Source organism: Aquarana catesbeiana, linkage group LG09 (assembly GCF_042186555.1).
Source record: "Aquarana catesbeiana isolate 2022-GZ linkage group LG09, ASM4218655v1, whole genome shotgun sequence".
Classification (NCBI taxonomy): domain Eukaryota; kingdom Metazoa; phylum Chordata; class Amphibia; order Anura; family Ranidae; genus Aquarana; species Aquarana catesbeiana.
This window is the reverse complement of record NC_133332.1, coordinates 70,743,198-70,764,340: the sequence shown is the minus strand read 5'-3', so window position 1 is coordinate 70,764,340 and position 21,143 is coordinate 70,743,198. Positions and strand designations below refer to the sequence as shown.

The following is a 21,143-nucleotide window of genomic DNA, read 5'->3' as shown; positions in this document are numbered from 1 at the left end:
CCATTTGTGGCCTCACAGCTGGGCACGCACTGCACATGTCGAGCCGTGCTGCACTTCCTCAATGGCCGGGCAATCATCTGCGACCTGTGACGTGTCCCAGATAATTGCCGAGAGGGAGGGGGGAGAGGTGATCTCCCTTCCGGCGCCACGGTGCCCCGGGAGGAACTGGGAGCTGGAAACCTCTAAAAAGAAGGTATCCACCCCCCCACCCCCCCCCCCAAGGAAAAAAAAAATTGCATGCCAAATGTGGCATGTCAGGGGGTCACCTTCCCTTAAAGCGGAAGTTCCATTTTTGAGTGGAACTCCACTTTAAACTCAAAATATGCCTCGTAATGTCCGAATATGTATGGACACATAGGATAACATTGAGCTGCTTCTACAGGAAGAACACAAAACTCCTGTAGAAGCAATGTTTTTTTAAGCCAGTGTGCATGGAGCCTTAGTTTCCTCTCCTGCTTAATAACAACCTGGCAACTCTGAGATGGATCTTCCTTGAAGGCTTTTGCAGCATACACAGAGGGGTGCTATTAAACATTTGGGTTACTTTACTAAAACTGGAAAGTGCAAAATCTGGTATACAGTGCCTTGAAAAAGTATTCACACCCCTTGAAATGTTCCACATTTTGTTATGTTACAACCAAAAAGGTAAATGTATTTTATTGGGATTTTATGTGATAGACCAACACAAAGTGGCACATAATTGTGAAGTGGAGGGAAAATGATAAATGATTTTAATTTTTTTTTACAAATAAACATCTGAAAAGTGTGGCGTGCATTTGTATTCAGCCCCCTTTACTCTGATACCCCTAACTAAAATCTAGTGGAACTAATTGCCTTCAGAAGTCACGTAATTGGTAAATTGAGTCCACCTATGTGTAATTTAATCTCAGTATAAATACAGCTGTTCTGTGAAGCCCTCAGAGGTTTGTTAGAGAACCTTTCTATTGAGGGCACTGGCTGAATAGGGGGAGCCAGGAGCACCGGGGCTTTAATGTCACTTTTCGATTTTGGAATACTTGATTTGTTGTAGTAGTTGTTTTTTTTTCTTCTTTTTCTTTAACATTCTGCTTAAAAATTTGTGAATCAGTACTGCTTGGACCTTGAAGAAGGGGACATACCCCGAAAGCTTGTCCTGAAAAATTGTATGTTAGTGCAAATAAAAAAAGTATCACGGACAGTACTCAATTTTCTCGATTTTGGAATGAATTTAATTCCCTGAACGAAAATGACATACACTGATAGAAATGTTTTCGTTAAAGAACAAATTTCCATCCTGCTTTGAATTTTCTCATCACTATGGTCAAAAACAAGCGTTTATTTGACCCCACAAACATTCTTACAATGAAAAATTTTCAAGAAATTATACTAGTGTATGGGCATAATAACCCTCTCTGTAACACTTATACTAACCTTCCTTTTAACCCCAACACTAACCCTGTCTGTATTATTAACCGCCTCTAATATAAACCGTTTGTGTATTCTCCTCTCCTGTGCTGATATTCTCTGTGCGAAGATCAGCATTGCTGATCCAGAATATTGGGTAGCATAGGATTCTGTAGTTGCACCACATGTGCTCTTCCTGTGGACCTCCCAATCAGCTTTGAAAGACTGATCAATAGGTTGATGTCCCCACTGTACCTGTGACAAGTGAGTTGGCGGAACCTAGCCTATTCATTGCTCTTCTGGCAACAGTTATAACATTGCAATTGTTTGACTGCATCCTAGAAAATTGCTTCTGCACACTTTTGACTGTTTAACTATTGCTGAAGTTTGTAAACCTTCTCCTATCTGCAAATGTATATACCTGGACATGGACCTGCACATAACTAATTTCACACCAAATTTTTGAAGATTTCAACACTATCACTTGCACTCTATATCAAATACACATTAAGAGTAAAACCTTGATTTGCGAGCATAATTGGTTCTGAAAAAATGCTTGTAATCCAAAGCACTTGTATATCAAAGCGAATTTCCCCATAAGAAATAGTGGAAACTCAAATAATTCTTCCACAACCATTTATTCATAAGTCCTTCAGTTTATAGTCCATATAAAAAGATTATAGTATGTGACCAGGTTGTGTAACCATAAAATGTCCATTAACAAATGGCAGCCTTCACAAGGGGATTAGAAGCAAAATCCAGCAGGAGCTCCAGAGTATAAAAGAGAAGAGAGACGCCTCTAAGTGTAGCAATATGTCGCTAAATGTTGTACCTTCATTAAATGTAACCATATTGCTACACTTAGAGGCACCTCTCTTCTCTTTTATACTCAGTTGTGACGTGACGCCACTTGTATATCAAGACATCGCTTGTGTATCAAGTCAACATTTATTTAAAAATTTAGCTTGTCTTGCAAAATGCTCTCAAACCAAGTTACTCTCAAACCAACGTTTTACTGTATAATGGCATTTGGGATAGGGTGATGCACATCAGAAGGTACTTAGTATACATTTTTTTGGAAAACGTCATCTAATAAATGCAAAACCTTCTACTTATGACTCCTTCAGTCAGTAGGCCCATAAACATGGTCAATGCCATAATGAACACTATTATAGAGTCATTCTTTCTATGGATATTCCTGTCTCCTCTGTGTGTCTTTCCCCTGTCTCCTCTCCCTTCCTCTTTACTGATTGTATTCAGCCTCCCTGACGTTAGTGAGGCCTCATGTGTCGTTCCAGGGCCCAACATCTAACCCCTCATCTGGTTTGAGAGAAATACCCTATTAGTAAACAGATTTTCCGCTGTAAATCCACAGGGGTTCAATTCCTCAATTACACAAGAGGGAGAGCGAGTGGCTCACAAAACATCTCGGGGGGGGGTTCTCGATGGAGCCGCTATGCTGTAAAGTATTGCAACAGAGCATAAAGATACTTACCAGCAGTCTAGAAGAAGCAATGATAACTCCTTATGGATCCTTCCAAAATTTCTGAATGTTTTCATGCACTGTTATCATCAGATTAAGTATTTTGAAGTGGCTTTAGAAGAAAATAAGGTTTAAAACAAGGATGAACTTGAAGTGCCACTAAAGCTTAGTTAAGAAAACAGTAACCACCACCCCATGTTTCTTACCCTTGAATGAGCTTTATAAATGTTGTTTTCATTGTTCTAGTTCTTGTCTTACCCGCAGGCCTTGACATCGCTGGTTCCAGATAACTGGTGAGCAGTGCCCGTATGACCACTTAAGGACCTAGCCTCTTTTTTACAATTGTTGTTTACAAGTTAAAATCATTTTTTTTTTGCTGGAAAATTACTTAGAACCCCCAAACATTATATATATTTCTTTTCTAACACCCTAGAGAATAAAATGGCAGTCGTTGCAATATGTTCTGTCACACCGTATTTGCGCAGCGGTCTTACTAGCGCACTTTTTTTGGAAAAAATACACTTTTTTGAATTAAAAAATAAGACAACAGTAAAGTTAGCTCGATTTTTGTGACATATTCTAAAAGATAATGTTACGCCGAGTAAATTGATACCCAACATGTCACGCTTCAAAATTGCGACTGCTCATGGCGACAAACCTTTACCCTTAAAAAAATAAAGGTTACCAGTTTTGAGTTACAGAGGAGGTCTAGGGCTAGAATTATTGCTCTCACTCTAACGATTGCAGCAATACATCACATGTGTGGTTTGAACACCGTTTTCATATGCGGGTGCTACTCACGTATGCATTTGCTTCTGCGCGCGAGCTCGTCGGAACGGGGCACTTTAAAAAAAAAAAAAAAAAGTTTCTTATTTATTTTACTTTAAATTTTTTATTTTGACACAGTTTTTTTTTTAAATACATTTTGGGTCACTTTTATTCCTATTACAAGGAATGTAAACATCCCTTGTAATAGAAAAAAAGCATGACAGGACCTCTTAAATATGAGATCAGGGGTCAAAAAGACCTCAGATCTCATATTTACACTAAAATGCGATAATAAATAAATAAAAATGTCTCCTTTTAAGTTTGACGTCGCTTCCGCCCTCCCATGCCATGGAGCCGAGCAGAGGCCATCTTCCCCTCGGTCGGCAGCCAGGCATCCACGGGAGAGGACGCGATCGCGTGCGCCGCTACTGGCGGGTCCGGTAAGCAGCGGAGATGACCGGAGCGTGGTGGGAGAGGGGTGGGCACCATTCCCGCCGCTGATAAAAGTGATTTTGCGGTGAATCCGCTGTGGAGACCACTTTTATCTTAAAGAGAAATGCACGCTGTTCCAAAAAATACTGGGGTTTGGCAGTTAGCAATTTGCGTGAAGTGGATGATCACCGGGAGCTCTACTCGCCTCATACTACATATAAGATCAGCCATGCAGGGAGGGCATTGTTTTCAGTGATTCGGTCAATTCATAGACTTGCATTCCTGGAAGGACCAGTAAAGGACAAACATTGGGGTTGATTTACTAAAACTGGAGAGAGCAAAATCTGCTGCATCTCTGCATAGAAACCAATCAGCTTCCAGTTTTTTTTTCAAGCTGAAGTTAGAAGTTGATTGGTTACCATGCACAGTTATACCAAATTTTGCACTCTCCAGTTTTAGTAACTCAACCCTATTATGTAGCAGAGGGCTCATGCACACTGCAGCTCAAACAAAAGCTGCTTTTACAGGCATTTGAGCTTTTATATCAGCTTGAAGAAGCTTGTACTTTTTTGGGCTCATTTGCACAATTTTATTGAGCTTCTTTGAGCTCCTTTAAGTTTCTTTGAGCAAAAATATTTTTTTTTCACAAACTCTCCCCTCAGCTCATTTTTACTATTTTTTGTGTCTTGAGCTTTTTCATGCTCTTTCGCACTTTTTCATGCATTTTCGGGTACTTAGGTGTCTTTTCTGCTTGAAAGCTGCTCTCAAAAACACGAGTTTCGGTGGGGGGGTGTTCCTTCTGCCCGTAAGAGCATATGCCTGTATGCTCCTGAAAAAGCCATAGTGTGCATGGACACATTGGCTAACATGGAGGTGAGTTTTCAGACAGAAAAATGAGAGCTCAAAAAAAATCTCAAAAACCTGTAGGAGCAGCTTCTTTGAGCTGCAGTGTGCATGAGCCCTTAGTCTGACTATGTGATGAGGAAATATAGCTGCTCCCTGTGCATATATATTTACAAACTACACATCAACAAAGTATTTTTTTAAGATGACCAAACATTGATAAGATTACTAAAGCTGGTCATACACTTCTAACTGATTCCTCCATCTACGATAAACTGAGCGGATGGATGAATCACCCCTGCTGGTTCTATCAGCTGTTAGAATTCCCAGACTTTGCTAGCATCAGATTGAATGCAGATGCTGTTCGGTCGACAAATTTGAACAATTGACTTTTGTCGAAGGAGCCGGGTGGTGCCAGCAGGGGCATCCATGGCTTGATTTTCAAGCCATGTATGGCGGTCTTTACATCAAGCTGATCTCCTTTACATATATAAATGGAAAAGATGCTACATTCCCTTAAAATGACTACATACTGGCTATGGGTTAACCTGTAATTACTTCATTCTGTGCATTAATAAAAATAGCTGTGCACCAGACAGCATCTGAGACTCTAAACCAAAAGAAAAAAAAACATCTGTGTCTAATAAAATGATTGTTAGGTGCCACAAAGGGTACTGGAGTAAAGTTCAGGAAAATGAGGGACTCTTGTCAGAAATCGCCTTGCAATGACATCCGGCAGCGTCGTTTTTTTAGTGCGGAGGTCATTTTTTTCCCTGAACCCTAATGCAGATTAACTGCTGTATACAGTGTTAATGCCTTTCTTGGTATTATTATGTTCATTGTATACAGGGACTATTGACCCCTGTGCTTTCCTGCTTAAAAAAATCACCACATTATGTGCTTTTCTACTAAATAATCACCTTATTATGAAAACTGGAAAGAGTAAAGGAGCTGCCTCTGGCAAATAATAAAACTGAAAAGGTTAGTCTGGTTTAGTTCTGAGTGGATGATAATGGGTTGTAATAAGGGACTCTTCAGGGTTGTTAGCAGTGTTTTTCACTCTTTGGCTTACAGTAGAATTGAACCTTTGTTCTGGCGAATGGGCTAAAAATCGAATGTTCTTAGGCTATAGTCTCTGCAGATCGAGAATGTGTGAACGTAAAAAATATCCCATTATGATCACTGGATGGCGCTGACTATCATAAAAAGTAAGTATGCTCCCCAGTTTCATTTAGTAGCCATAAAGGGATCTGCAGAGAATATAGCCTGAGAAAATTAGATTTTGCCGCATTCACACAGAATGATACATAGCCAGTTCTGATGGATGAAAACTCCTTGACTATAAAGATCTTTTTTTCTAATGGTGTAGTTTTTCTAGCCCAGAATATCCCCAAACCTCCAGTCTGGATCTGGAGCAGTACGTGTTGAATCCTGATCACATGAGCTGCATCCCTTGGACTACTGGACCATGCAATATATTCCAACCACTGTCTTATATCTGTGTGTAACATTATGTGAGTATATGTATCTAAAAAAAAAAAAGGCAGACTGGAAAGGATAATACACTGAAACCACCACTTAAACTTACCAGAAATAAATTCCTTTCTCGTGATTTATTTTGTACTTTAGTATATTTACTTTAGGCTGGACATTTCAGAAGGTGGTTACACGTGCAGGAATGATCCTACTGCCCTAAGGCTAAAGACTTCGGAAAGTGCTGCTCTGCACTCCATAGATTCATATGCTTGGCTATGTTTATTTTAAGCTTTTTAGTGAAAGTAATCCAACTAAAAGCCGGAAGTTATTATGAGGTTTTATAATGTGGCCATGTATATATATATACAATATTTAATCGGACCAGGTGCACCATATAGTGCAAGCATTGCAAACATAATGATGTTCCCATGATAATGTTGCTTCATGGATAGTATGGTGATTCCATGGCACATCCAGTTACTAGATCCCATGCTTTAGCCTTTTGTAAACCCTAACAATGAGTTTCTCTTGTTTGCTCCCCTTTGGTCTGGTATATACACCACTATAGTGTTTTTATATATCTGTTTAATTAGCGCAAAAATTACCTGTTGGTCATGTCAGAATTTTAGTGCTGTTCTGTGTCCAGTACTTACTTCCTGTGTTATCTCAAGGAGCGTAATTAGCCCACCACCGCTCCTTATCAATGCACTACAGAATGATTGACCTTTGTTGTGGAGATGGAAGAGTGGGTGGGTCTGAGTAGTTTGGCATAGGAAAACTTGGCAAGGCCTAACAACAAAATGATGTGTGTTGTCAGCCAACAACAGGAGTTAGTAGCTGGGTGCATTTCTGGCAGATTATTTTTCTTTAAAGGGTCTTTAAAGGGACAAAACATGAGGAAATGTGCATGTAATTCAAAGATGCTGCATTATTTTATTTTTTTTGCCTTGATATACATAAAAAAAAAATTCATCTCCTTCACCTCTCCAATAACTGGAGGCTTTTCTGAAAAATGGCACGCAAAGAAGGACTAAAACTGTTCTTTAGGTAAAAGATGGTTCTTTTCTTTATTGGGTCTCTAAAATTAACAAAAGATATAGCTAAAAATGTGGATACTTGACTCTCACTCCTATATAAGCTTGTTTGGACAATTTGTTCCAAAACCATGGGCATTATATGGGAGATGCCTCTCCTTCTGTAACTGTCAGTCTCTTCTCTTTATGGGAAGGCTTTCCACAAGATTCTGGTGTGTCTCTCTGGGAATGAGTTTCCATTCAGCCAAAAGAACATTCGTCGGGTCAGGTATGGTGGACGAAAATACCTGTCATTTTAGTTAATCTCAAGATGTTTAGTAGGGTTGAGGTCAGGGCTTTGTGCAGACCACTTGAGTTCCTCCACACCAAACCGATCAAACCATGTCTTTTTGGATCTGGATTTTTGTGCAGGGTTACAGTCAGACTGGATCAGAAAAGGTCCTTCCCAAAACTCTTGCCAAAAAGTTGGAAGCACATAATTGTACAGGATGTCTTTGTATGCTGGAGCATTAACAGTACTATTCGCTGGAAATACCTAAAACTCAATCACAAGGAGGGGTGTCTAAACACATTTACCATATAATGTATATTGCTAGATATTTCTGTTTTGTTATGGTCTGCAGTTCTCAGTGTCATTATTATTAAATCATCTGAACTACATTGTGTTAGCATGCAGTTTAACAATTGTGTCTCTTCTCAACAGGATTATTTGGGCTGCATTATAGACTGTGGTCAGCTCCCCCTCAAACCTGAGCAAGTCAGCACTTTATTCTGCAACATTGAAGATATTTATGAATTTAACAGGTAAGATGAAAAGTTTCTTTCTTTCTTAGTAGCCATCCATGTGAGATATTGGTCAAATAATGCCTATTGGTTAGCTTAAAGTATACATTTTCTTATAAGGGGCCTTGGACACAGGCCAGTTCAGTCCATTCAATGTAATTGTAGCTTTCTTTTCTCAGCCAACACAGCCCAGGTGCAGCGTACACAGCCTCTCATTGACATGAATAGCTGTGTGCTGCTGTACTTGTCTATACGTCACTGCTACCATAAACATGAGCGTATGCAAAAAAATAGAAATTTTTCCATCTTTCTGCAAATGCCTGTTCACTGTACTCATGTTTACGATAGCACCACTATATACTGTACAGGTGCACAAAGCCATTCATGTCAATGAGAAGCTGTACATCATACCTGGGCTAAACAGCCTGTGTGCAAAAGCCCAAAAGCTTTTACATTTAATAGGAACATTATAGCCTTTTTAATGTTTTTGTAGATAAACACAAAAGTGATTTGCTTAACCACTTATTGATAACGAGTGTTTGGTGCCTTTATCACTAGTAGAGTGAAAAAAAGCACCAAACAATGCGCTGTTTGCTTGCAGTGGTAAGGCAGGCCATTCATTATGAATGGGATGCTGATGCGCAACAACAATAAAGAAAAAAAAATAGGTGTGTTTTGGCATGGTGCTATGTGGGTCTGTTGGCCAATATGGCATTGTGTGGCACATATGGCATTGTGTGTTGGTGGGCCATTTTAAATTGATGGCACTGCAATTCAACGCACAGAGTGCCATGCATTATGAAGATGCATTGCAAAATGCGTATTTTACCATGCCCTACCACAAAGTATGGGTGTGAACTCAGCCCTAATGTCTTTTTTTCGATTTCTTTCTGAATGATGCAAAGTGCTTGCAGACAGTACAGTAATCTGCCTTGATAGTAATGAGGAAGTAAGAATTTGACTATTATTATGCAGCACTTGGAGTAAGTTTTTCTTCTGGCAGCTTTGCTGTGACTGTAGCAGTTAGCAAAAACCTGGTCACCGCAAGCTTACAGTAAACATTCATGTACATGTTAAAGTGAACTGTTCAGTAACATTACGATGCATGAAGCAACAGGGTGTGCCAGGTGTGCCTGGGCACACCCTAATCGCCTTGTGTGGTGCATATTCCCCCCCCCCCCCGTTTAGACCACTGATATTTCATTCCAAAAAAAAAAAATGTTACAAAAAAATTTTTTTTTTAAAGAATATAAATAAAACTACTGACACTGTCCACTGCCCTACTGACACCATCAGTACATATACACATGCATATGTATTTGAGCTTTGGGGTGCACACCCTAATGCAAGAGGCTGCGCACACCTATGCATGAAGCCATTATATTTCACAATATACAGCATCAACTTACTACCCTACTGTCCTTGCCATTGTACCAGCGTGCACTTTCATGTTCACCCCATTCAATATCTCTACCTTTTTTCATTAAAAAAGCTTTCCTTGACGTTCATTTTAGTTATTTTGGATAAGGAGAGATGATATCATCAGACATTTCTTAAAAATGATCATCAGTCTGCTTCAGGCAGCTGGAAGCATTTCCACTGTCTCCTCTCCACAGTGATGGGGCTGATCTGTGTCAGACATTTCTTAAAAATTGCCAACAATTGCACAGGCACCACGATTTACATGACTGTCATCTCTTAGCCACTATCTCAGTCCAGGAAGTAGATGCTGGACCTGAATAATTCCTGAACAAATATGGTGCTCTCCTTAGCATGCAGACATTTAACATGTATCTAAACCCAAAAACTTATTACTTTTACCTGGTAATTCTGGGAATAACATGCTTTCTGTCCCTGGTGGCTCACTCCTACACTATATCTATGGGGGGTCATAATTGTATCCCAGGCTGGCCTTCAAACATCATCTCTATGCACCTCTAGTATTTTCTGTACTTAATGAAAATGTTTTTAACCTGGAAAAAAATTGATGCAGTCACCACATCTGAGGACTGGTAGGCCACAATATATTCAATTTTTGGGCTTTGATACCCCTTAACAGAAAATGTATATCTGATGTTAGGTCCACTTTCGGAGCACATACGTTGTGTAAACTACCGCCAGTGTGTATGTGCATTTGAACAAGCACATGGGGCATGCCAAAGTACACATGCATCACACTGATAGGTGCGGGGGTGATTAGCTAGAATAGCCAAGGTACCAAAAATGTAATGCTGTCCGTGTGTGCAAGATTTGCGCTCACCACTTGTCCTGTCACAGAGATAGGAAATCCTCCCAGCCAAGAAACAGACAGCAGTAAAAACCTGATAAATGTTCTAAACCCTGTACTCTTTACTCAAAACCAAAAATTATTTTAGATTTAGATTTTTTTTTTATACATTTAAGTTAAGAAAATGTCACAGCTTGTATTGAAACAACAGAATGCACAGCATGCTTCCAATGTATCAAATACTCTTTGATCATACATAGTAAAACTCCTAGATTGTTTTTTCGTTGAGCTTTTCTTGTCACCCAAATGATTATTGATGGAAAGTCCAGTATGTGAACACCATATGCACAATGTGAATAGCACATGTGCTGTCTCCTTTCATGTGTATAGGCAGAGCTGTATCTCTAGGATGTCAGCCATGATGATAGAAAAATCTGGAGCGCAGTAGCTGTGCCGCTGGAATGTCACTGGGACGTGTTTTGAATATGGAACTGAATTCTGCAAAGCTTCTACACATTATGTCATTTTTAACCCAATTTGTCTATTAATAAGATAATACATTTCTATTTCTTTTTAAAGAGGATCTGTCACTTTGCAAAGTGACAAGGTCTCTTGAAAGCACACCCCCCCTCCAATACTCATCCCTGCTGTACTCTCCTGCTGCTACGCTGGTCTAGTGGAGCCTTCAGAAATGGCCGGTACTTCTGTCTATAGGGAAACATTGGCCTCCTGCCCATCCTCTTAGAAAACAGTGCTTAGGCCAATCACCAGGCTTTTACAATGTTCCATGGGGGAGAGGAGAAGGTCAATAACCTTGTGTAAGCTCTGATATTGGCCGACAGGGAGCTTACTCAAGTACTAGACTCTGATGGATAAACAGAGCGTTGGGGACCTTGGCAAAGAAAAATATAAGTGGGTGCGGGGGATGACCTGAATCACCAAAGTGTCTGATTATTTTTAAAGTATAAATAAAGGCAAAACATTTTTTAATTTTGGATAGAGTGGAGAGGGATTGGAACATCTGTCAGGTTTTTGTTGTTGTCTGTGTCCCTTTTAGGGTGATTTACCCTCTCTATGTGTCCTGTTTATCGTTATTAACCGAGTGTGAAAGTGAAAGAAAATTCCAAATTTTGGGTTGTCACCAGAACAAGTATAAAGGGGAAATCTTCCAATGGGGATGCTTGTAGCAACCAGGGGTTCCCTCACTTTAGGGGGATTCCCCTTCACTTCCTGTTTTGGCTATGGGATAGGAAGTGAAGGGAAATCCTCCAATAGGGCACAGATGGCAAAAACAAACCTGACGGGTCATAACCCTACCCTACTCTATTCAAAATAAAAATAAAAAGTTCTACTTTAAAGTGGACTTCCGGCTATACCCCTAACCAGCCTTAAAACTGTCCCCTCCCCCTTCCTAACACCTATGCTAATTAACCTGTGTAGGAAAGATGAAAACACTTATACTTTTCAGTATTAAACACAAAATTCCGTGCTTAGGTAAAAGTATAGCTGCAGCCTCCCCAATCAAAGATACCACAAAGTGGTGTCCAAAAGGCAAATAATTACAACAAAGGAACGCCATTTCTCCCTTATACTTTTCAGGCCTCTCCAGTTCGGTCAAGTGATCCAGCTCCCCTGTGTCAGCCAGGGTGGCTTCAGGGGAGAGAAGGGAGTGCTGACAACAGATGGGCCATTGAAGCCTATGGGTAACATCAACGCTCCAGGCTTTACTAGCCATTGTCAATGCACTCTCTATTCTCCACTTCAGCTGCGACTGGCTGACACAGGGGAAATCGGGTAACCGGACCAGAATTACTTGAAAATAGGTAAATTTGTACATCTTTATTACTAGCTAAAAACTAAAGGGCCCATACTACAGCAGCAAGTGACTTATAAATGGCAGAACTATACATCGTTAATTCATCAGTGATAAAAATAAGGAGTCAACATTTACCTAGCAAATTCCAACTGTCAATAAAAAATATGAGATTTGAAGTGGAAAGAAGAAATAGCAATCCGAAGGTATGGGAGAAAGCATAGAGCCATGATATTAACAGTCTATTCTTTTACAGTGAGCTGCTGGAGGAGCTGGAGAACTGCACTTCTGCACACATGATCGCCGAGTGCTTTGTTATGAGGGTAAGGCTCCCCCTGCTGGAAAAACTTATTTCTGCACAAGAGCAAAATATTTGAAAGAAGGCAGCTAAGCATTCACTCCTGTGACTTATAAAAAAAAAATCCGTAGACTGAGCAATATTCCATATGTAATTATTTCTCAGGATTGCAGATTAAATAAGGCTTGATGAACAACCAATGTGTAAAATGACATGCAACGCTAAATGTTAAAGGTTCAGCCTATCCAAAAGTCATGTTTTAGTTGCAGGTTTGTGGGTTGACACAACGAGAACTCCCTTCCACAGTTGACAGTTCTTTTGCTTCCTAGGGTGTACTCACACTAGACATATCAAGGTAGACTCATACGTTGCTAACAGATGAGCTGTACTGTAAGTAAGTGAAATGGAACTTCTGCAACCACCAAAAAAAGTGTACACTGCCTTGTACCATGCCTGAGTATGACTGTCCTCACTTTCCCACTAGCCTGATCTCACATTGTACTGAGACCAAGCACACTTACGCAATCTCTACAAGCCTGAACACAGTGATCCCTGCTTCTGTGCTCTGTTAGTGCTCAGTGATCTATGAGTGTTCTGTACTCAGGCACGGGTATCTGAACTAAACCATACCACAGACCACCTCTTCCAAGTGGTGCTGGGCACATTACGGATCAATCACACTACATAAATAGGCTGAACTTTGGATGTGAACCATGCCCAGGCAAGGTTCATAGACTTATAGTCACAAACACAACTTCTCCTGAGTGGGCTCGCTCGGGAAGGATGTGCTACATCTCCCTCTTGGTTCTATAAAGGATAAGCCATTTCTTGCTGCCCTCTAAAGACTGGAGAAGTCTGATACTCTGGAACCACAAGAAATAGAAAGAAATGATGCACCGACCTAGTGCATTGTCCTAAAACCATATTTTATTATTAAAAAATGGTAAGTATTATACTCACAAATTTACAATTGAGTAAAAGCTGATCATAAGGTACAGCATCAAGATGCATTGCATGGTACCCTATTGTTCAGTCCATAGTCCAACAATCTGCAAAACAGGAGGTGAAGATCCAATAGGCTAACGCGTTTTGACGTTCAACCTCTTCCTCAGAGCCAAGAAGACTATTACTACAACAGCAGATGTGCAGACCTAGGAACTCAAATGTAGAGATCCACCAGAAGAATCCCTGAGGGATATAACATACTGGCAAGTAAAATTCCAGGATAGGCCTAACTAGTCTTAAAAATGCTCTCTTCCCCCTCTATGCTGACTAACCCGTGTAAGAAAAAATGTATACATTTACCTATTTTCAGTCCACTCCAGTCCCACCATGTAATCCCCTGTGTCAGCCAGCAGTGGCTGCAGGGGAAAAGAGGAGAAAACACTCCTCAAGGGTCTGGTATAGCCTGGGGTGGTGACATCACCCATAGGTGCCTATGGCCCATTCATTGTCGGTGCTCCCTCCTCTCCCCTTCCACCTCTGCTGACTGACAGAGGGAAGCCGGTTCATGTGACCAGACCTGAACACACTGAAAATATGTACAGTGGGGAAAATTATTCTTTGATCCCATGCAGATTTTGTAAGTTTTCCCACTTACAAAGAAATAAAGGGTCTATTACTTTTATCATAGATGTATTTTAAATGATAGAGACAGAATATTAACCAAAAACCCAGAAAAAACATGATACAAATGTTATAAATTGAGTTGCAGTACAGTGAGTAAAATAAGTATTTCATCCCCAAGCAAAACATGACTTAGGACTTGGTGAAGAAGCCCTTGTTGGCAAGCACAGAGGTAAGATTTTTCTTGTAGTTGGTTACCAGGTTTGCACACATCTCAGGAGGGATTTTCATCCACTCTTCTTTACAGATCTTCTCTAAATCCTTAAAGCGGAGTTCCACCCAAAAGTGGGACTTCCGCTTTAAGGAATCCTATCCCACTGATATGCCACATTTGGCATGTCATTTTTTAGGGGGGGGAAGTGGGTACCTAGTTTTGACAGGTACCCAGCTCCCACTTCCGCTCCAGCCGCCTAGGCGACTCGAGCGGAAGTTCTCCTCTCCCCCTCCCTCCCTGCAATCTTCTAGGACACGTCACAGGTCCCAGAAGATTGCTCTGTCATTCAGGACGCGCAGCGCGACTTGTGCATGTACAGTGCGCACCCGGCTGTGAAGCTGCAAGCTGTCACATCAGGGTGCCCACACTAGTGATGCCGGCGCCGAGGAGAGGTGGGGGGAGAGAACCGAGGCTTCGGGTGGCTGCATCGATGGATCGTGGGACAGGTGAGTGCATGTTTATTAAAAGTGAGCAACTACACTTTTTGTAGCTGCTGAATTTTAATAAACACAGAAATGGCTGGAACTTTCAGCTTCCTCCATACATTTTCTATGGGATTAAGGTCTGGAGACTGGCTAAGCCACTCAATGATCTTAATGTGCTTCTTCTTGATCCACCCCTCTGTTGCCTTGGCAGTATGTTTTGGGTCATTGTCATTCTGGAAGACCCATCTTCAGTGTTCTGGCTGAGAGAAGAAGGTTCTCATCTAAGATTTTACAATACATGGCCCCGTCCATTGGCCCCTGAATGTGGCAAAGTCGTCCTGTACCTTTAGCATAGAAATAACCCCAATCATATTGTTTCCACCTCCGTGCTTGACTGTAGGGATGGTGTTCTAGAGTCATAGCTAGCATTTTTCTTCCTCCAAACACGGGGAGTCAAGTTAATGCCAAAGAGCTCAATTTTGGACTCATCTGACCACAGCACTTTCTCCCAATCCCTCTCTGTATCATTTATACGTTCATTGGCAAACTTCAGATGGGCCTGTATGATGTGCCTTCTTGAGGGGGGGAATCTTGCGGGCGCTGCAGGTTTTCAATCCATGGCGGCGTATTGTGTTACCAATGGTTTGGTGACTGTGGTCCCAACTGCCTTGAGATCATTCACAAGCTCCTCCCGTGATCCCTCACTTTTCTCATGATCATCCTTACACCATGAGGCAAAATCTTTCATGGAGCTCCAGACCGAGGGCAAATGATGGTTATTTTGTATTTCTTACATTTGCGAATAATCGCTCCAACAGTTGTCTACTTCTCACCAAGCTTCTTGCTGAGGGTCTCGTAGCCCATTCCAGCCTTGTGCAGGTCTACAATCTTGGCTCTTTGATGGATGATGTGAGAACTCGGGAATGTAGTGACAATTTTCTAATAGAAGAAGTCTTATTCCTTTTTTTATTACAGTTCTATGTCCCCCAGGGAACAAAGTACATGTAGTACCTTGTCTCATCTTCTTACAAACTGTGGAAGGCTAGCTACATGGTCAGACAGGGCACCCTCCCACTGACCTTCCTCCGTGGTCATCCAACAACACAGCTAGCAAAGAGATGCCTGCATTTATCGCCGGCGCTTGTCTCCGGCTCCGAGCACTTGCAGGAGAAAGCTCTGGCAAGAGGAATGTGGTGGAAGTCGTGTTAGCCTCTTGTGAATTCTTCTTGCCAGCCCTTGTTTCAGGAAAGCGCTTGGAGTCAGAGACAAGTTCCGGCTATCAATACAGTTGCCTCCTTCTTAGCTGCATTGGGTTTCATCCCTGTATGCTATAGTTACAAAACAACCACCACTTTTGTAATCAGCATATCCATTGCTGACAGTAATTGCAAAGTGTTTTTTGCATTCCTTTATAAACCATATTTGGACAGCTACTGATGACACCTCTGTGACTTGATGGCGAAAGACATGGTTGTTGACATAGAGCTGTTTTATCTGATTGGTGGTACCTAAATATCCGCTCTCAGCTGCTGATGGTCCTAAAGACAAATTCCAAAACCACATTGGAAGGTGGGATCTTTACATTGTATAGTAAAGTACCAGAAGCTGCGATCCACTTTTAATTTATGCTTCCTGTAAGAAAGTAGTGTGGCTTAATGTAAAATCCAGATTGTGTGTGCGTGTATAATGATGATTTCACATTTCCTCTGCAGAGTGAAGAGTTTGACATCTATACAGTGTATTGTATGAATTATCCCAGGTAACCGTCTCTCTCTGTTTCTACAATACTTTCTACAGTGCTAGGGGAAGTGTCTGCTAAGATGTGTTTAAATGTTTTTCTCTTTAGTCAGTCAGCAGACTGTTACAACCAAAAGATCTCCAGCCTTGGGGAAAACTGAAACCAATAGTGTGAGATTGAGGCTGTAATTGAGACATAATTAAAGAAAGATTGTAGTGTAAAATTAAAGAATGGTTCTATTTAATTCATGCCCAGTTTGCAGTGTGCTTATATTGGTAGAGGTTGAGTAGCATGATCAAGCACCTCAAGGAGAAGGCCCTTGGGAGACCTATTTCCCCCTGCTATCAGAGAGCTTGGACAGCTTCTATATAGCAAAAAAGTAAAGCATATACTGCAACGTGATGTGAGCTCACTCACATGCTAGTTTCAGATCAACAGGAGTGACTTTATAGATGTATACCATATGAAGATGGAAGAAGAACAGCAGGAGGTAACCAGGCGGAAAGCCAGCCTAAAGACAGCAGATAACTAGAAAACATTGGTCTCTGTTGTGTAATGAATCTAATAGCTATGCTCCAATGTTGGGTAATACTATGTGCTGCACAAAAAGAAACAGAAAAGTTAAAATATTACTTTTTTGGGGAGAAAATGCTTTTCTGGGCTCCCGACAAGGCTATACAAAGGTATGTGTTTTGTCACGCGAACAATGCTAAAGGGACTTATGTTTTAGCAGTGATCACATGACCAACTGCCCAAGCGTTTGATCCTATGACCAGCACTGTAGCAGCATTTTCTCCAGGAATGGTAATTCATTCCTTTTTTATCTATCCAAGAAATTCTACAACCACAACGTAGTATGTGAGTGCCTAGGCAGCTCCCCTGACCAAGCATATGCTTCAGGGTTTCCTAAATCCTTCCTCCGACTTTTAACTTTGGGTGTTTCCTGTTAGCCTCCCACAAATGATCTGTCCAATCAAACTATATTTTCAGCATTGTGTGATGCTGGGGGGGGGGGGCGGACATGCAGAATTCAAAGTTGAGATAAAGATTTGACAGGTTCACTTTCAGTTAAGATTCTCTTTGCCAGTCTCTTTATCTGTGTTATTCCTTTTCCCTTTTCTTAACCTTTTCTTCTCCCCCCAGCTCAGTCTCCGTCCTTCGGGAGTGCATGAAGAATGAGGAACTTGTTCAGTTTTTCAGAGAGCGGCAGGCGGTGTTATCGCACTCCCTGCCCTTGGAGACATATCTCCTGAAACCTGTACAGCGTATTATGAAATACCATCTTCTCCTGCAGGTGAGGCAGGGGCATGTACACTATTTACCTAAGGGGTTGTGTAGTCTTGGCCATCAGACGTACCCTCAAGGCGGGTTTCCTGGTGGTGACAACTGTGACCATGCAAGCATAATCTGTGTTGAAATGGCCACTTGTAGTCTCCATCAGAAGCCCTAAAACAGAGTGACAATGCAAGAACCAAATTGGGAGACAGGGACAAAGCATTAACAGGAAGTTCATGAACAAGGACTTTCATGGTAGAATTATCAGGAATTATTTTTATGAAAGCTTCAGATTTTATAAATTTTGAAAATTAATTTTGAAATCACATTATCCAGTTAAAACTTATACAATAATTTAGTGATCGGGTCCACATCATTTTTAGTATTTCAGATCAAAGCTCTGAATAAAACTTGTCAGTCTGTGTAACACATGGCAATATCCCTAAAAATTTTCAGCTGGGTGCCATGTGTTTTTTAGTATTGTTTTGTCCAATTATTCTGATGTCTAGTCTAATTTGTCACAGGAGCTGGCTAAGCACTTTGATAAAAATGCCCCTGGCTACGAGGTGGTGGAGGAAGCCATTATCACAATGACTGCTGTTGCCTGGTACATCAATGATATGAAGAGGAAGCAAGAACATGCTGTTAGACTTCAGGTACTGAGAATTGCACCATGCAAAGCATGATGGGTAAAGTTCCAGAACCAAAGTTGATCATCATTTGAATGAGAGACGTTTATTAACAAACCAACTTACTCTATATATTAATGTGCCTGGTAGCTCTAATTGTTGTAATTTTAATTTTGTGCTGGTTAACTTCATTTACGATTGCTTCATTTGAGAATAACTATGCTGTCCCCCTTCTTCTTATGCGTTGAAGAGTACATATAGCCAAACTTTTTTTTTTTTTTGGATAAGAAGGCTTAAAACCCCTGCCAGTTTATTTTTTGCTGTCTGTATATCATTGGAGAGATTTCCCTTCACTTCCTGTCCAAGAGACGCAACAGAAAGATAGAGATCAACCAAAGTGAGAGGAATTCCCTTTTTATAAGGTTGTCTCAGGAACAGGTGTCCCCACTGGAAAATTGCCTGTTAGCTCTTGTTCGGGGACATCTCTAAAATTTTGGATTTCTCCCACTTTCCTTTTTGTAACAGTGATCACCAGTAGCAATAAAGTCTGAAGATTGACTGACAGCCTAATATATTTGTTTACTTCAGAAAAAGCATTTAAAACAATCATTTTTTTAATTTTTTTTTTTGTATTGCTGTTTGCATTCTGGTTTGGGAGATTTCCTTGTCTCAAGGACAGAAAGTAAAGTTAAATCTCTCTAAGCAGACACCAGTACAAACACTTTTTAGCAAAGTAAAGAAGAGTGAGAGCCTCTTCGAGTTTTAATTGCTGTCTATGCCCCCTTTGGGGAGATTTCCCTTACTTCCAATACTTGCAGCAGTAGTCTCTGGATAGAAAATGAAGGGCACATCTTTTCAATAGGGACACAAACAGCAATAAAAAAAATGAGGGTCTAAAGCTGTCCATACATAGTTCTTTTTTTTCATTCTGCTAGCCGTCTGAACGAAAAAAAAAAAAATGGAACCGATTCCCCCTTCCACACACTTGCAGGAAGCTTCCCTACTGTGTCATTGTATTCTGACAGCGGGACTCCCCTGCCATCAGAATACACTGATCAGCATTGCAGCTGATTGGCTCATGAGAAGTCAACCGATAAATCAATTTCTCATGAATGGGAATGAGCATACATGGATGGAAAATGCTGCTCCATATATGGCCAGACTAACCCTTTCCTGCCATATCCAAAACTAAGAAAAATAAAAAACATGGCTTGATTTTCACTTTAAAGTTGTGCTGCTATATTTAGCTTATATATCACAAGCTGCAAGTTTTGTTAAAAATTCACAAGTACAGAATTAAAGCTAGCAGCAAATAACCCAGAAAGTGGGTACACAGACCCGTCATTTTAAATTCTCAGCTTTAAAAAGAGGAAAGCCAATGGGACAGCTGAAAATACCAAAATTGCTGATTTTCACTTTAGTTTACTTAGTCCACTATAGTTTACTCAGCAATGTCATTGATTGCAATATAGTTTTGCTTTTATCGACAACACTACGATCTTGCTTCAAGGCATAAAAACTTGCTTTAAAGAATGAATTTAGCTCTTACCTCCCTCCTTTTCTGGTGCAATGTCCTTACAGTATCCTCTCTGATCATTCCAGGAAATCCAAAGCAAGCTGGTGAACTGGCAGGGTCCAGACCTGAGTGGGTTTGGAGAACTTGTTCTGGAAGGGACATTCCGAGTTCAGCGAGTCAAGAAAGAGCGAGCTTTTTTCTTGTTTAGCAAAATGTTGCTGATCACCAAGAAAAGAATGGACCTTTACATCTATAAAATGCATATCTTTGTAAGTCATGTAATCCTGTGAAGATTACACTTTTTTTTTTTTAGTTTTATTTTGCTTTGCTATTGTTTCTAGTGTTTTGCAATATTATCAGAATATTTGCATTTCTTTTTTATATAACTTTGGTGTAAGGTAACAGTAACTTCCAATTGATCCTCTCTCCTTTTTCTCAAGTAGTGGTATAACTAAATATCATAAGGTACCTCAACAAAATTTGGATGGGGCAACTGACATATAATGCATCCCTATTAACCCCCCTCAACATTGGTGTTAAGAAGTGGACTACTTTTTAAACCCCATCCCCCTGTAAATGAACAGGTACACACCTTGTGTCTAGGCATTCGGCATGGATCAACCCACACTCACACTCTGCAGGTTGATAGCTACTTAGAACCTCAGCTTTCCCCTGAGCCATGCTATGTTTAGTCTGTGGTAGAAACCAAAGAGGAGCCTCACCATAAAGAGGAACTGCAGTCTGTTCACATAATTTGTAATAAAAAACATCTTTGCCATTCTGAAGCTTCCCTCCAACCACTTTACATATTTTTTTATATATACTGCTGTAGAAATCTCCCTCCACTAAGTCTGGCTGCATCCATTGTAACTGTGGGCAGCGGAAGCTGCTGCCTGTTCACTTACTGGATTTACACAGAGGCACACTTCCAGTTCTGCAGCTCTCATTGGCCCTTTTATGACTCATCCCCCCTCTCTTCCAGGCAAACTCTCACAAGAGTGAGAGAGAGAGCTGTGCAATACTAAGCTGGCTTTGGTGTTAGATTGATGCACAAAAAGGTAGTCTGCACTTCTCAACAACTGAGCCAGCAACCGCAGTGATCTTTCACATAGAGGGGAAAGATGATGACTGCAGTGAGTAAAACTTTTTTTATACAGTCCTTTTTTAGACATGGATGGGG

At 40.7% G+C, this 21,143-nt stretch overlaps 1 protein-coding gene across 2 annotated transcripts in view; it reads left to right on the top strand.

The window, feature by feature from the left end:
• The window catches only part of PLEKHG2 (pleckstrin homology and RhoGEF domain containing G2), a 148,059-nt gene that overhangs the window by 90,683 nt on the left and 36,233 nt on the right, over positions 1-21,143 (top strand). For both annotated transcript variants that reach the window (XM_073598777.1, XM_073598776.1), the window contains 6 exons: positions 8,123-8,223; positions 12,499-12,565; positions 16,518-16,564; positions 17,687-17,837; positions 18,343-18,474; positions 20,050-20,232. In XM_073598777.1, coding sequence (XP_073454878.1) covers positions 8,123-8,223; positions 12,499-12,565; positions 16,518-16,564; positions 17,687-17,837; positions 18,343-18,474; positions 20,050-20,232 — 681 coding nt within the window. The remainder of the gene's footprint in view (positions 1-8,122; positions 8,224-12,498; positions 12,566-16,517; positions 16,565-17,686; positions 17,838-18,342; positions 18,475-20,049; positions 20,233-21,143) is intronic.